We start from the raw sequence: 15,599 nt of genomic DNA on the forward strand, positions 1-15,599 counted from the left end.
GTCCATGGGGCCGCAAGAATCAGACATGATTTAGCGACTAAACCACCAGCAGGTGTGTCATGACCATCTAAAAGCCTTATTATATGAATTTAACGTTAGCTGTTCAGTTATATAATTGAACACATTTTTTTCTGTTAATGTGTTAATGTGTCGGGCTTCCCTTGTGGCTCAGCTGGTAAAGAATCCGCCTGCACTGTGGAAGATCCCCTGGAGAAGGGAAAGGTTACCTACTGTAGAATTCTGGCCTGGAGAATTCCATGGACTGTATAGTCCACGGGGTTGCAAAGAGTCGAACACAACTGAGCGACTTTCAGTTCACTTCTGTTCATAGCTCTTTTTAGTGTCAATAATTTAATTTTCTGCTGAGAGAGAACGGGGCCATCCACTTGCAGTAGATAAATCTGGGCATTTGTGGGGTGCACAGCTCTGGAACATGTGTCAGTGGGATTTACTCTCCCCTGTGAAGTGTCCCCAGAGTAAATGAGAGTTTGCCCCCGAGTTTGCACTTCAGATTTCATAGCTCCAGACTTGCTATGAAACCAAAATGACAAAATTCTCTCTTTCTCAGGAGAAGACGTGTTACCCAAATTTTCATAGGCAGATTCTCAGCAGTACAACCAGACAAGTAGGCACATTCAAATTGAGTCCACTGTTAGGCTCCAGGTTTGCAAGAACCCCCCCATCTTGCCCTGCAGGTCAGCGCTGTGGTGGACAGGTGCCTGTCAGGAAAGGGGAGGAGCTATCCATCCTGGGGCTCCTCTCAGAACCTCAGGGGGACCCACCCACTGGTTTAAGTACCCAAGTTTCTCTCTCCCATCTTCCCAATTAGCTGATGGTCACTCCGCAGAGAGTATTTCAAAAGCCAGCCAGTGGGGCAAGCATATCCCTGGATCCTGGCCAAGTGGGTGGTCTTTAAACAGGGACAGTCCCTAACAGAGGAAGTGGAAAACAACTTTGGGGTTACGAAACATTAATTTCTATAGTCAAACCCTCCCTAAGCCCAGACAGATGAGTTCTGGATGCATTCAGGCACCAGCCTGTCATCTGAGGTACCTGACAGCAAGGATGCTAGCGAGCGTCTTCCTGAAGTGCTCCAGCAAGATCACCCCCATCCCCCCAGTTACTTTTCCTTAGACTTGTCTAACATAATTGTGTCTACATCAGGAAATATGCACAAATAGTCCTGAAATGTACCATATCATGGCAAATGGGGTTATTTTACTGAGCTTCCAAATGTCAGGATATGTATCTTGTTAGAATTTTAATAATCTTGAATTGATTATCTGTTTCTTGTGCTTGTACTAGGCACAAAGGGTGTCAAAACCGGTTTTTGCCCTCAGAGACTTACAGTAGAAACAGTTTAGTGTTATGTTACCCTTAGAAGTGATTATAACACTGTTTTGAATCCTTTTGCTCTCATATCTATGATAAAGTTCTAACTAAAGACTAGAATTCCAGTTCAATTATTTTGCAAAAAATTATAAATAGTGATGAAATTATCAAATGCTATGTATAGTTAATCAGTGAGAATTCAGTAGTTTGGTATTATGCATATTTATAGGGAAAGATTGGAAAACATAGGCTTGTAAGTCTGTGAGGCTCATATACAATGCAACACCTTTCAAACATTTTTAACTTAAAAAATTATATATGTTTATTAAAGAACGTTTAAAAACATAGGCAAAAATGCCAAAGTCTCATTATTTTAAAAATAAATACCATTCATTCACATTTTAGCATCTTTCCTCTCTATATTTATATGCCAAGGAGTTTTATTGTTAGAGTAATTGCTTGTTTGTTTCTATTAGAATGGTCTGCGCCTTCAGCCATCGGGATAGCTGGGCTTGGTGGCGGATTTGAACTAGGAATAGAGGTGAGTGAGTGCTGTGTGTATGTACAGTTGCCTTATTCTCTAGAAGCAGCTGATACGTGAAAGATGAGGGATTTGAGATTTCCTCCTGTTCTTGTTTTACCACCTGTGGCAATTGTTCCCCTTTATTTTCTTGAATCTCTGCCTAAAACTATGTAATGTTTATCATTTGTCTCTTTTTCTTTCCTTGGCGGTAGCGTTTCTTCCATTTACCATCTCATGTGTTCCCATCTTTAGCACATCTGAAGAGCAGTTATTCTCAGATCTGACAAAATTTAATTGGCAGCTTCTGGCTTCTGATTGCAGTCGTGGGTGCAAACAGCTTAACGTTATGTATCATCATTGTGGCAAAATCCAGTTTGTGTTACTACTAATGTTCAAATTACTTCAAATTTTTAAAGTACAAATTGTCTTTGTATTATTTCATTTTGTAACTTTGCTCTAATTATGGTTTCTATCAAATGGACTAGAAATTACAGCAGTACACACGCCTTTTCAGAGGTCTCTCCGTCAGCAAGCATCTGCATGATATTAACCTTTCATCTGTTGTTTTACTGCCAGTGATGGTAAATCACAGCTCCTAATGTTCCCGAATCATTTTCTTCTCAAATTACAGCCAATGTCTTCCTAAGCTCTGCTTTTATGAATTTGCTCTTTTGCCATAGTTTAAAATGCCCTTGGGCTTCCCAGGTGGAGCTAGTGGTGAAGAACCTGCCTGCCGGTACTGGTTAGACATAAGAGACGTGGGTTCAATCCCTGGGTCAGGAATATCTCCTGGAGAAGGAAATGACAGCCTACTCCAGCATTCTTGCCTGGAGAATCCCGTGGAGAGAGAAGCCTGGCAGGCTATAGTCCATGGAGTCACAAAGTGTCAAACCTGACTGAAGCGACTTAGAACCCACACACGAGGAATTATTTCCACTACTGTTCTTTTTCTTTTTCATTTTTTTAAAAAATTTTTTTAAAATATTTTATTTTTAAACTTTGCATAATTGTATTAGTTTTGCCAAATATCAAAATGAATCCGCCACAGGTATACATGTGTTCCCCATCCTGAACCCTCCTCCCTCCTCCCTCCCCATACCATCCCTCTGGATCGTCCCAGTGCACTAGCCCCAAGCATCCAGTATCATGCATCAAACCTGGACTGGCAACTCGTTTCATACATGATATTTTACATGTTTCAATGCCATTCTCCCAAATCTTCCCACCCTCTCCCTCTCCCACAGAGTCCATAAGACTGTTCTATACATCAGTGTCTCTTTTGCTGTCTCGTACACAGGGTTATTGTTACCAACTTTCCAAATTCCATATATATGCGTTAGTATACTGTATTGGTGTTTTTCTTTCTGGCTTACTTCACTCTGTATAATAGGCTCCAGTTTCATCCACCTCATTAGAACTGATTCAGATGTATTCTTTTTAATGGCTGAGTAATACTCCATTGTGTATATGTACCACAGCTTTCTTATCCATTCATCTGCTGATGGACATCTAGGTTGCTTCCATGTCCTGGCTATTATAAACAGTGCTGCGATGAACATTGGGGTACATGTGTCTCTTTCCCTTCTGGTTTCCTCAGTGTGTATGCCCAGCAGTGGGATTGCTGGATCATAAGGCAGGTCTATTTCCAGTTTTTTAAGGAATCTCCACACTGTTCTCCATAGTGGCTGTACTAGTTTGCATTCCCACCAACAGTGTAAGAGGGTTCCCTTTTCTCCACACCCTCTCCAGCATTTATTATTTGTAGACTTTTGGATCCCAGCCATTCTGACTGGCGTGAAATGGTACCTCATAGTGGTTTTGATTTGCATTTCTCTGATAATGAGTGATGTTGAGCATCTTTTCATGTGTTTGTTAGCCATCTGTATGTCTTCTTTGGAGAAATGTCTATTTAGTTCTTTGGCCCAATTTTTGATTGGGTCATTTATTTTTCTGGAGTTGAGCTGTAGGAGTTGCTTGTATATTTTTGAGATTAGTTGTTTGTCAGTTGCTTCATTTGCTATTATCTTCTCCCATTCTGAAGGCTGTCTTTTCACCTTGCTAATAGTTTCCTTTGATGTGCAGAAGCTTTTAAGGTTAATTAGGTCCCATTTGTTTATTTTTGCTTTGATTTCCAGTATTCTGGGAGGTGGGTCATAGAGGATCCTGCTGTGATGTATGTCAGAGAGTGTTTTGCCTATGTTCTCCTCTAGGAGTTTTATAGTTTCTGGTCTTACGTTGAGATCTTTAATCCATTTTGAGTTTATTTTTGTGTATGGTGTTAGAAAGTGTTCTAGTTTCATTCTTTTACAAGTGGTTGACCAGATTTCCCAGCACCACTTGTTAAAGAGATTGTCTTTAATCCATTGTATATTCTTGCCTCCTTTGTCAAAGATAAGGTGTCCATAGGTGCGTGGATGCTGCATAAATCTGTATCATAAAAAGAGGAACATATTTTAGTTTTGCTATTACGACTGCTTTTTTGTTGTATATTCAATGAACCCAGGTCTCCAGCATTGCAGGCAGACGCTTTACCGTCTGAGCCATCAGGGAAGCCCTTACAGTGAAGTCATAGCCTTCAGCAACACGGCACTCGTACGCAAAGTGTGTTTTCAGCATCTGTTGTGCACCCCTGCTCACGCCTCCTGGCACTGTACCCACATGTCCCTGTTGTCACTGCCCTCTGACCCCAGATTTTGGGGCTCCATCTCAAATAACATTTACTTATATTTGCTATCTTTGGGAAATTTGGGGCTTCCCTGTGGCTCAGATGGTAAAGAATATTCTGGTAATGCAGGAGACCTGGCTTCAATCCCTAGGTTGGGAAGATCCCCTGGAGAAGGGGATGGCTACCCACTCCAGTGTTCTGGCCTGGAGAATTCCATCGACTATACAGAGGAACCAGAGATCAAATTGCCAACATCCACTGGATCATCAAAAAAACAAGAGAGTTCCTAAAAAACATCTACTTCTGCTTTATTGATGACACCAAAGCCTTTGACTGTGTGCATCACAACAAACTGTGGAAAATTCTTAAAAGAGATGGGAATACCAGACGACCTGACCTGCCTACTGGGAAATCTGTATGCAGGTCACGAAGCAACAGTTAGAGCTGGACATAGAACAATAGACTGGCTCCAAATTGGGAAATGAGTACATCAAAGCTGTATATTGTCATCCTGCTTATTTAACTTACATGCAGAGTACATCATGCGAAATGCCAGGCTGGATGAAGCACAAACTGGAATCAAGATTGCCAAGAGAAATATCAGTAACCTCAGATATGCAGATGATACCACCGTTACGGCAGAAAGTGAAGAAGAACTAAAGAGCCTCTTGATGAAAGTGAAAGAGGAGAGTGAAAAAGTTGGCTTAAAACTCAACATTCAGAAAACTAAGATCATGGCATCTGGTCCCATCACTTAATGGCAAACAGATGGGGAAACAATGGAACCAGTGAGAGACTATTTTCTTGGGCTCCAAAATCACTGCAGATGGTGACTGCAGCCATGAAAGTAAAAGACAGTTGCTCCTTGGAAGAAAAGTTATGACCAAAAAGCAGAGACATTGCTTTGCTGACAAAGGTTCATCTAGTCAAAGCTATGGTTTTTCCAGTAGTCATGTATGGATGTGAGAGCTGGACTATAACAAAAGCTGAGCACTGAAGAATTGATGCTTTTGAACTGTGGTGTTGAGAGTCCCTTGGACTGCAAGGAGATCAAACCAGTCAATCCTAAAGGAAATCAGTCCTGAATATTCATTGGAAAGACTGATGCTGAAGCTGAAGCTCCAATACTTTGGCCACCTGATGGGAAGAGCTGACTCATTTGAAAAGACCCTGATGCTGGGAAAGACTGAGGGCAGGAGGAGAAGGGGACAACAGAGGATGAGATGGTTGGATGGCATCACCGACTCGATGGATATGAGTTTGAGCAAGCTCCAGGAGTTGGTGATGGACAGGGAAGCCTTTTGTTCTGCAGTCCATGGGGTCACAAAGAGTTGGACACGACTGAGAGACTGAACTGTGGAAACTTTGAACACAACTTACCCTTGTGTCTGTATAGAAATTAACTCTAGAATTCTATTTAAATACTGTACATGGAAAATACATATTAACTTTGAAAACATATCCACTTCAAGTAGAGATCAGACTGTCCTAGGAGTTTGTGCCTCTTGAATATGACCCGGCTTTGCTTCCCCAAGCACAGCTGTAAGGTTAGAGTCATCTGTCACTTTTCAGTGCTAGGAAGAGGCCGAGCTGGTCCCCTAGGAAGCATCTCAGACCTGGACGGGAGTGTGTTTCCCCTCTGGGCGCACCCCTGAACCAGGACGAGTGAGGAAGCTGGTGGGTTGTTGGCCATGAGCCCACAGAGCTCCTGCTGCTGGATGCTCTTGTTAGCCCAGCTCTGGTCCCAGTGAAACGCAGCAGAGCCATGGCCAATGGTGCTAAAGACCCATGCTCCAGAGTCTGCAGCCCCCTGGGCTTCCTGGTTGGTCCTCTCTTTGGTGCTCTTCTTCCACCAGACACTTGTTGTTAATGAGATGGAGTGCTTGACACACGCTCCAGTCTGGAGAGTTTCTTGTCTGGCCCTTATCTGAATTGTGAGTCCTTCGTACCTATGTCTTTAGACTGACCAAGTATCAGCCACAAGTAGACACACAAAATAAGTCTGTTTCTTTAAAGCACTGGGGTTAGTGGTTCAGAGTATCAACTATTTGTTGAATACTTTAATTATCTGCCATTCTGTTTTAGAATGGAATAGTTAGCAATAATGGTTAATAGTCTCATAAAATGCTCACATATCTTCTTACAGAATCATTTCCACACCATAGTCATGAAGGATGTCATTGTGTAGATAACTGAGTTACGTGACCCCTCCACAGCCAGAGAGTGACAGGCTGGTTATTCAGAGGGAGGCCTCTGGCCCCAAACACAGTTATGAGTTGTCCGCAACCCTGGGTGCTGGTTCCCTCATGAGACATCTCGTCTGGGCTGCCTTTCACAGGCAAGGAGAGGGAGGCTCAGAGACATGGAGCCCTGTGTGCTTGGTTCCAGGGCTGCTTCCGGTGCCCCATCTGGTCTTGCCTGTAACTGCCGACCCTGTAACATGCTGTGGATTTGAGGGCATGTGCGAGGTAGGCAGGGTGCGTGAGGGTATTTCAGTACCGAGAGATGCTCAGCACCATACAGAGGTGGTGTGTGGTTGTCTCTGATTGGTTTCCCTGGAGACAGAGCCTGAGACGGGACAGGTGGGTTGGCCTTTATTGGCTTGGACATTAGTTAAATATTCAGTCTGGCACTGGTCCACTTGAGACAACTGCTGAGAATTCCCAAGGTTGTATAACTTATACAAACCCACCAAACACAACAACAACAAACAAAAGTTTTAAAAGTCAGTGGAGTCAGGAAAGATAATGCTAAGATCTAGTTTAAATGCTACTAATATTTTCTTTCCAGGACAATTATAGCAGAGGGCAAAGCTCTGAAAACCTCAATACTGCAGATTATCCCATTGTTTGTTGTTTACCAAACCCAGAATCCACACTGGGCCATGGAGTCTGATCAGCCTCGCCCAAGACTGTAATGTGAGAAAAATGGCTCAGTCTTTTCCAGGAAAATTTGGATGAACTCTTTTACTTTAATAATGAGAAAGGCTAGACCTAGGCTTAAGCTGAGAAGCTACTGTTAGAGATCAGAGTTCAGTGTCTAAGTCCCCTAAGGTTGCTGTGCAGGAGAGGATCTGTTGGTGTGAGGAGTGAGAGGCGCTGGGAGCCTCTCAAGTTTGGCTTGGATGTTGGGGCTGATGATGCCCCTGAGTGAGAGTGAAGCTTGTAACCCACAAGAGAAGGCTTTCCAGGGGAGTGGGGCAGACTCCTGAGCAGAATGGCCGGAGAGATGGAAAAAAAGACCATCTGAGCTTCTGCAGGGGGTGGAGGAGGTGGGGGCAGGTCTCACCAGAGCCACAGGAGGAGCCCTGGGCTTTCTCACCAGGTTGCCTGGATGTGGGGCTTCATCACAGTACCGCAGTGTCGGGGACTCGGGTCCTCGGTGGGTAAACGTCTGAGGGCAGAGGGCAGGGTGTGTGGGGCAGGGGGTCGGGGAGCTGTGGCCAGTGGCTCCTGAGAACACTTTTCCCTAGCTTTTCCTGCATGATAGTGATTTTTTAAAATTCTTGTTTAAGAATTGGATTTAATTATAAAACTTTCATTTTATTTACAAGTTCATTGTGTCTTAATTCAAACTTCTTAAGAAGCCCTTGTCAGATTCTCAGCTGTCGGTCGGTCTTATATGGCTTATGTGCTCCACGGCTCCAGTTTTCGTTCAGGAAACCCACCCTGCTTTTAATTCTAAGCTGTGGGAATAAGTAGAGGGCCGCTGGCGCTGTTGCTGCTCTTCATGTGGGGCTTTGGAGCTGGCTCTCTGTATAATTGGTCGTGTCACTGAAGAACACAGGAGTATCTTACTCTTATTTCAGGAGAACTGAATTGAGATTGGACATAAACTTAAAGGACTAATTTATTTTCGTTATTGACTCAGAGTTGTGCCTTACTCTACTAAGGTGTGCCAAGCAGGAGGAGACGTAATCACTAGAGCACCTACAGTGTCGTGACTGGAGACATAGTACGTAGTGTGCATACACTAAGCACTGTGCACAGTAATTTCATGTATGTCATCTTAAAAAGTATGTACAATTTGGTGATACAATCATTGGCAAAATTGCTTAACTTTGCATGAGAAATGCTAAATAATTCTATATCATTAAACACCATGATCCTCAGAACTGTTCTTGTATAAAGTAGAAATAGCAATTGATATGAGTCGCGGTATGTTTTGCATGGGTCAGTTAGCTGGCATACTTACTCTGTCCTTCAGAACCTGAGTGTACTTTTTCATGAAGTGATTCAAATTAAACTGTATCAGGAATTCTACTAGGCCCTTCCAAGTGCAATCACATTTGATAATAATTGGATTCTTCTGTCAGATGAAGACATCTACTTTAAAAATGTAAAGAACAATATAAATGAACTCATCTTTTAAGCATTAATCTGCTTGGCCTTTGCATATTTTATTGAGATGTAGTGAATATGCCAGGCTTTACAAATTATTTTAATTCATCTTTCAAACAACTGTGTCTGTGCATGCACATATATACATGCAAAAGAGCCAACTCAGTGGAAATGACTCTGATGCTGGGAAAGACTGAAGGCAAAAGGAGAAGGGGGTGGCAGAGGATAAGATGGTTAAACAGCATCACCGATTCAGTGGACATAAATTTGAGCAAACTCAGGGAGACAGACGGAGAAGGCAATGGCACCCCACTCCAGTACTTTTGCCTAGAAAATCCCATGGACGGAGGAGCCTGGTAGGCTGCAGTCCATGGGGTTGTGAAGAGTCGGACACGACTGAACAACTTCACTTTGACTTTGCACTTTCATGCACTGGAGAAGGAAATGGCAACCCACTCCAGTGTTCTTGCCTGGAGAATCCCAGGGACGGGGAAGCCTGGTGGGCTGCCGTCTGTGGGGTCACACAGTCAGACACGACTGAAGCAACTTAGCAGCAGCAGCAGCAGGGAGACAGTGAAGGACAGGGGAGCCTAGCATGCTGCAGTCCAGGTGGTCGCCAAGGTGGATGCAATTTAGTGGCTGAACAACAACAATGCACCTGCCTGTGTGAGCACTGCTGCTGCTGCTGCTGCTGCTGCTGCTGCTGCTGCGTCGCTTCAGTCGTGTCCGACTGTGTGACCCCATAGATGGAAGCCCACCAGGCTCCTCCGTCCCTGGGATTCTCCAGGCAAGAACACTGGAGTGGGTTGCCATTTCATTCTCCATTGCATGTACTTATAAATGTGGGAACTACTATTGTACCCATTTTACAGGGAAGGAGACTGAGGCTCTGAACTGCTCAATTTGCCCAAGGTCATGCAATGTGCTGGAGAAGGAAATGGCAACCCACTCCAGTATTCTTGCCTGGAGAATTCCATGGACGAAGGAACCTGGCAGGCTACAGTCCAGGGGGTCGCAAAGAGTCGGACAAGTGAGCGACTAACACGCACACACACATAGTGTGCAGGGGCGTAAGTGGAGTTATCACCCAGATGGTTTTCATTTTGAGCCCAGATATCGAGCTAAGCCCTCCTGCCTTCTGCTTTCTGAGCACTTGACCTGTTTTCTGGGCACGTAGCTCAGGGGGTGGGTCCTCTTGTGGACTTTAAGTATGAAAAGGCCAAAGGTGCCCACAACGGCCCTGGGACCCTGTCAGCCCTCCTGGCGGTCCTGCCCCAGAGTGTGAAGAATACACCCCCCAGGGCATGTTCTCCCTCCAGCTTCGCTTTTATTGTCCTTGGAGACTAACGTGGTGATAGGCACAGCTAGTGGCAACAAGTCTTCCTCCTGACATCTTGCAGGTCTGTGCGGGGTGGGGTGGGGGGCGTGGGTGGGATCCAGACCTTGGACCCCCGACCTTCCAGCCTGCTCCTCACTCCCATTCTCCGGCTCAGCCTTCGCCGAGTGTTTAGTTTGAGAAACTCCTTTGACCTTTCACACCTACCTGAGTGTGAGCCGGTCACTAGGACAGCCCACCCGGCCTCACTCACCCACGAGGCTGTGGAGAAGCTGGAGCGGCCCCCAGGGGCCCCTGGTGGGTGCCCGGCCCCTCTCCTTACCTGGGGGAAGGGGGCTGCTTAAGTCCTCAGCTGAAAGTAAAGCGCGACTCTGTTTTCGTGCTCTTCCTTTGACCACATTGAAATTCTTGCTGCATTACATATTGCATGTTTGAGTTGTAATAAACATATGTTAAATGATGTACAGGCAGGATTATTTTAAAATACATGGCTCTACTTTTCAGGTATCGGACTTGGTAATAATTTTGAACTATGACAGAGCAGTAGAAGCTTTTGCAAAAGGTGGTAACCTAACACTTGGCGGGAACCTCACAGTGGCCGTCGGGCCCTTGGGAAGGTGAGTGCTCGAAACCCTTTCTGAGCAGCTATGGACAGTAAAAACTTTAAAAACCATATTGTTTTGCATTAAGAGAAAATTGAATTAGAATGACAGAAATTTATGATTTACACATGTCCCAGAGGATTTTCCCAGGTGGAGCAGTGGTAGAGAATCCACCTGCCAATGCAGGAGACAGAGAGACAAGGATCCCTGGATAAGGAAGGTCCCCTAAAGGAGGAAGTGGCCTCCCACTCCAGTATTCTTGCCTGGGAATCCCGTGGACAGAGGATACTGGCGGGCTACAGTCCGTGGGGTCCAAAGAGTTGGACACGACTAAGCACACACACATGCAGAGAGGGTTGGAGGTTGCTTACAAATAAGAAAGCTACAAAGCACAGCTCGTGTAATAAAATGAGAAAATCTGAAACTAACACATGTAAAAAGAAACTCAATTTTCAGCAATGCAGAATTAACATAAAATTTATGTATATGCTTTGAAGGAGCCAGGTCAAGTCAGTTTTAATTAACGGAGAAAGAGCAGCATTGATCAGGAAAAAAAAAAAGAAAAGCATTTTACCAGACTACATTGTGAAAAACTGAAGCGGGCGTGTTTTACTTGAGTGATGTTTACAATACTATGGCTTCCCTTCTCTATTAATGAATAACTATTCCTGAGTTAATCGAGCAATTAAATATTTTAAACTCAGACTGTTTGTAGAAGTCAGTAAAATCATTTAAAAATGTTTCTGAGTTCTATGAAAATACTCACAGTAAAAAGAACCAGTCTTTTACTCTTGAGATGCACTTCCCTGTTTTGGTAAAAGAAGACAAAGTTGGAAAATCTCAGCTAACATGTGTTCTTCCCGTGTATCACCTTGTCCTACAACCATCTTGCCTACTATGTCATGCTGTGAACTGTCCTTTCCTCTGAAGCACCTTCAACACACCTAGCTTAGGCCAGCAGGAAGTGAAATATATAAACATAAAGTAGGCATAGGGCGAGAAGTAGGTTAGGGCGAGATCCTTCTTTTGGGTTGGAAGTTAGTGCCCATCAGACAGCCACCTTTAGGTGAAGATGCTCACAGTTCTGGGATGCTGTTTTGCAGGAATTTAGAAGGAAATGTCTCCCTAAGAAGCTCAGCTGCCGTCTTTACTTACTGCAAGTCAAGAGGCCTCTTCGCCGGCATATCTTTAGAAGGCAGCTGTTTGATTGAGAGGAAGGAAACTAACCGAAAGTAAGTCTAAGGCAAATAATTTTAATTGATTTGAAGAAAATGAGGCTTTGCAGATTCGTATGGTTCTTAAGCGTGTACAGAGCACCTTCGTATGGCAAGTCTGCTGGCACCGAGTTTCCAACAGCACCTGCTCACTTTGCGTCTCTGTGTCACGTTTTGGTAATTCCTACAGGATTTCAAACTTTTTCATTAGTACATCGGCTCCAGTGATCTGCGATCTGTGACCTTGGATGTTGCGGTTGTGGTTGTTTGGGACATCAGGCGCTGCGCCCTGTCAGGGGAGAACCTAGTCAGTAAGCGTGTCTGTGTTCTGACCGCCCCTCCCCGAGGCTCTGTCCCTCTCCTCAGGCCTCCCTTTTCCCTTAGATACAATACATTGAAATTAACAAGGACCTCCAAGTGTTCAAGTGAAGAGCTGCACATCTCTTAGTTTAAACCAAGAGCTGAAAACGCCTGAGCTTAATGAGGAAGGCACGTCAAAGCTGAGACAGGCCGAGAGCTAGGCCTCTGGTGCCGAATAGTCAGCCAAGTTGCGACTGCAAAGGAGAAGTTCCCGAAGGAAGTGACAAGTGCCACACCAGTGAAAGCATGAGCGATAAGAAAGCAAAACAGCCTTACCACTGATACAGAGACAGTTTTAATGGTTTGGATTGAAGATCCAAAGCAAGCACAACATTGCCTTCAGCCAAAGCATCATCCAGAGCAAGGCTCTAATTCTCTTCAACTCTATGAAGGTGGCGAGAGGCGTGGAATCTGCAGAAGAAAAGTGTGAAGCTGGCAGAGGCTGATTCATGAGGTAGAAGGAAAGAAGCCGTCCTCATAACATATTAGGTTGGTGCGAAAGTAATAGCAGTTTTACATTGTTCAACTTGGTCATTTGATATTGGAATCCATTCTTAAATAAATGTGGTTATGTTATACTTCATTTTAATGCTCATTTCTCCCTTTATGCTTTTTGCTAATGACTTATTACTTGCTGTTTATTTTATATTTATTTTAGATAAAGGAAATGGTGTTTAGACAAAAAGCAAATTCGAGTGATTTTTTTATTCGAGTTCAAAATGGGTCGTGAAGTAGCAGAGACCACTTGCAGTATCAACAGTGCACTTGGTCCAGGAACTGCTAAGGAACATACAGTGCAGTGGTTTGAAGGTGAGAGCTTTGAAGGTGAGGAACGTAGTCGTGGGCCATCCGAAGTTGACAACAGTCAATTGGGAGCCATCATTGAATCTAATGCTCTTATAACTAACTACATGACAAATTGCCAAAGAATTCATTGTCGACCATTCTACAGTCATTCTGCATTTGAAGCAAATTGGAAAGGTGAAAAAGCTCAATAAGTGGATGCTTCATGCTGCTGCTGCTGCTGCTAAGTTGCTTCAGTCATGTCCGACTCTGTGCGACCCCATAGATGGCAGCCCACCAGGCTCCACTGTCCCTGGGATTCGCCAGGCAAGAACACTGGAGTGGGTTGCCATTTCCTTCTCCAATGTGTGAAAGTGAAGTCACTCAGTTGTGTCCGACTCTTCATGACCCCATGGACTGCAGCCTACTAGGCTCCTCCGTCCATGGGATTTTCCAGGCAAGAGTACTGGAGTGGGTTGCCATTGCCTTCTCCAGGGTGCTTCATGAGCTGACCAAAAATCAGAAAAATCGTTTTGAAGTGTAGTCTTCTCTTATTCTAAACAACAGTAATGAACCATTTGTTGATTGGATTGTGATGTGTGATGAAAGGAGGATTTTATTCAACAACTGGTGATGACCAGCTCAGTTGTTGGACTGAGAAGAAGTTCCAAAGCACTTCCCAAAGCCAAACTTGCACCAAAAAAGATCATGGTCACTGCCTGGTGGTCTGCTGCTGATACTATCCACTACAGCTTTCTGAATCCTGGCGAAACCATTACCTCTGAGAAGTATGCTCAGCAAATTGAAGAGATGCTTCAAAACCTGCAGGACCTGCAGCTGGCATTGGCAGCAGAATGAGCCAAATTCTGCTGCGTGATAACGCCTGCCACCTGTCACACAACTGATGCTTCAGAAGGTGAACAAATAGGGCTGCAGAGTTTTGCTTCATCCACCGTATTCACCTGATCTCTCACCAGCCGACTACCACTCTTTGAGCATCTCAACAACTTTTTGCAGGCAAAGTTCTCCCACAACCAGCTGGAGGCAGAAAATGCTTTCCAGGAGCTCATTGGATCCTGAAGCACGGCTGTTTACACTACAGGAATAAGCAAACTTATTTTTTGTTGGCAAAAATGTGTTGATTGTAATGGTTCCTATTTTGATTAATAAAGATGTTTTTCAACCTAGTTATAATGGTTTATAATGATTTAAGGTCTTCCCTGTAGCTCAAAGGGTTAAGAGTTCTCCTGCAATGCAGGAGACCACGGTTCGATTCCTGGATCAGGAAGATCCTCTGGAGAAGGGAGTGGCAGTCCACTCCAGTGTTCTTGCCCGGAAAATCCCATGGACAGAAGAGACTGGCGGGGTCTGTGGGGTCGCAAAGACTTGGACACGGCTGAGCAAGTACTGCTGCCGCTACAGCGACTCAGAATCCCTGTCTGAAGCCACAGTTGCGTTTGTACCCGTGATAAAAGCGCAGGGCTCACCGCTACAAGAGGGTCCCTGCTGTTACACTCAGCCTTTGTCTTTCTTCCATAACTCACAGACCAGTTTTGATCTAAAAAAAATACAAGATTTGGAAGTATCCTAACAGGGAACAAGGAACTTCCTCTTTAACCTGGCATCTAGCTAATAGTTCTCAAAACTGCGCTTCCACATTTCCGCTAAAATGTGTCTAATTGCCCAGAAAAAGGTAAAAAGCTAGGACTGAGAGGACTTCTTGTGGAAACAGCAGGAATCCCACAACAGTGGCCCTCACAGACCTGGCCCTGCTGGCGGCGGACGAACGCCTGCTGCTCACGGCTGACAGAGAGAAGGCAGGAGCCATGTGTGTGGCGCTTTTCCACCTGGAATCCCACACTCGTTCAGTAATGTTCAGTGCAGACCTCAACAACCAGAGAATGGGAGGAATGGGGGAAAGTAAGGCTTGCAGAACTCTCTAACTTGTAAAGTCAAGAGAAATGTTTTTACTTCTGGTTTTATTAATTTGAGAAATTTAAGTGAAGAATGCTTTTAGAAATGTGTGATTCTAGGCCTTTGGAAGATTTTCCCACTAAAGTTCACCTAATTCCTGGATAAACTAAAACAAATATACTTTTTAATCAACTGCAGGGCTTCCAAACATGTAAGGCAAATCCTTACATAATTTTGTTACAAATAAACATTTTAGGGAACTAAAGGTTGGTACCATTTTTATAAGAAACTTGTAAAGCAAAAACCTGTAAAAAATGTATGTGCTTGTAGGTACATCTCCATAAGTGTTTAATATATGTGTATATATATGTTTATATATGAATGATATATATATATGTTTTTATGTATAAATGTCTGTGTATGTGAAGTGCTTTTATATTATTGGGAAAAGGACATAAATATCAGACCGCTTATGGCAGTGCCTCTAGAGGTGAGCTTAGAGGGATGAATTTGGGGCCCTAACATGGGTA

At 44.1% G+C, this 15,599-nt stretch overlaps 1 protein-coding gene across 5 annotated transcripts in view; it reads left to right on the forward strand.

The window, feature by feature from the left end:
- SH3YL1 (SH3 and SYLF domain containing 1) overlaps nt 1-15,599 on the forward strand; it is a 62,896-nt gene that overhangs the window by 24,856 nt on the left and 22,441 nt on the right. For 4 of the 5 annotated variants that reach the window (XM_055579558.1, XM_055579557.1, XM_055579559.1 and 1 more), the window contains 2 exons: nt 10,701-10,813; nt 11,902-12,030. In XM_055579558.1, coding sequence (XP_055435533.1) covers nt 10,701-10,813; nt 11,902-12,030 — 242 coding nt within the window. Of the gene's footprint in view, nt 1-1,808; nt 1,874-10,700; nt 10,814-11,901; nt 12,031-15,599 lie in introns of all 5 variants that reach the window. The other variant, XM_055579556.1, reaches the window with a different exon arrangement.

Source organism: Bubalus kerabau, chromosome 4 (genome assembly GCF_029407905.1).
Source record: "Bubalus kerabau isolate K-KA32 ecotype Philippines breed swamp buffalo chromosome 4, PCC_UOA_SB_1v2, whole genome shotgun sequence".
NCBI classification, from domain to species: Eukaryota; Metazoa; Chordata; class Mammalia; order Artiodactyla; family Bovidae; genus Bubalus; species Bubalus kerabau.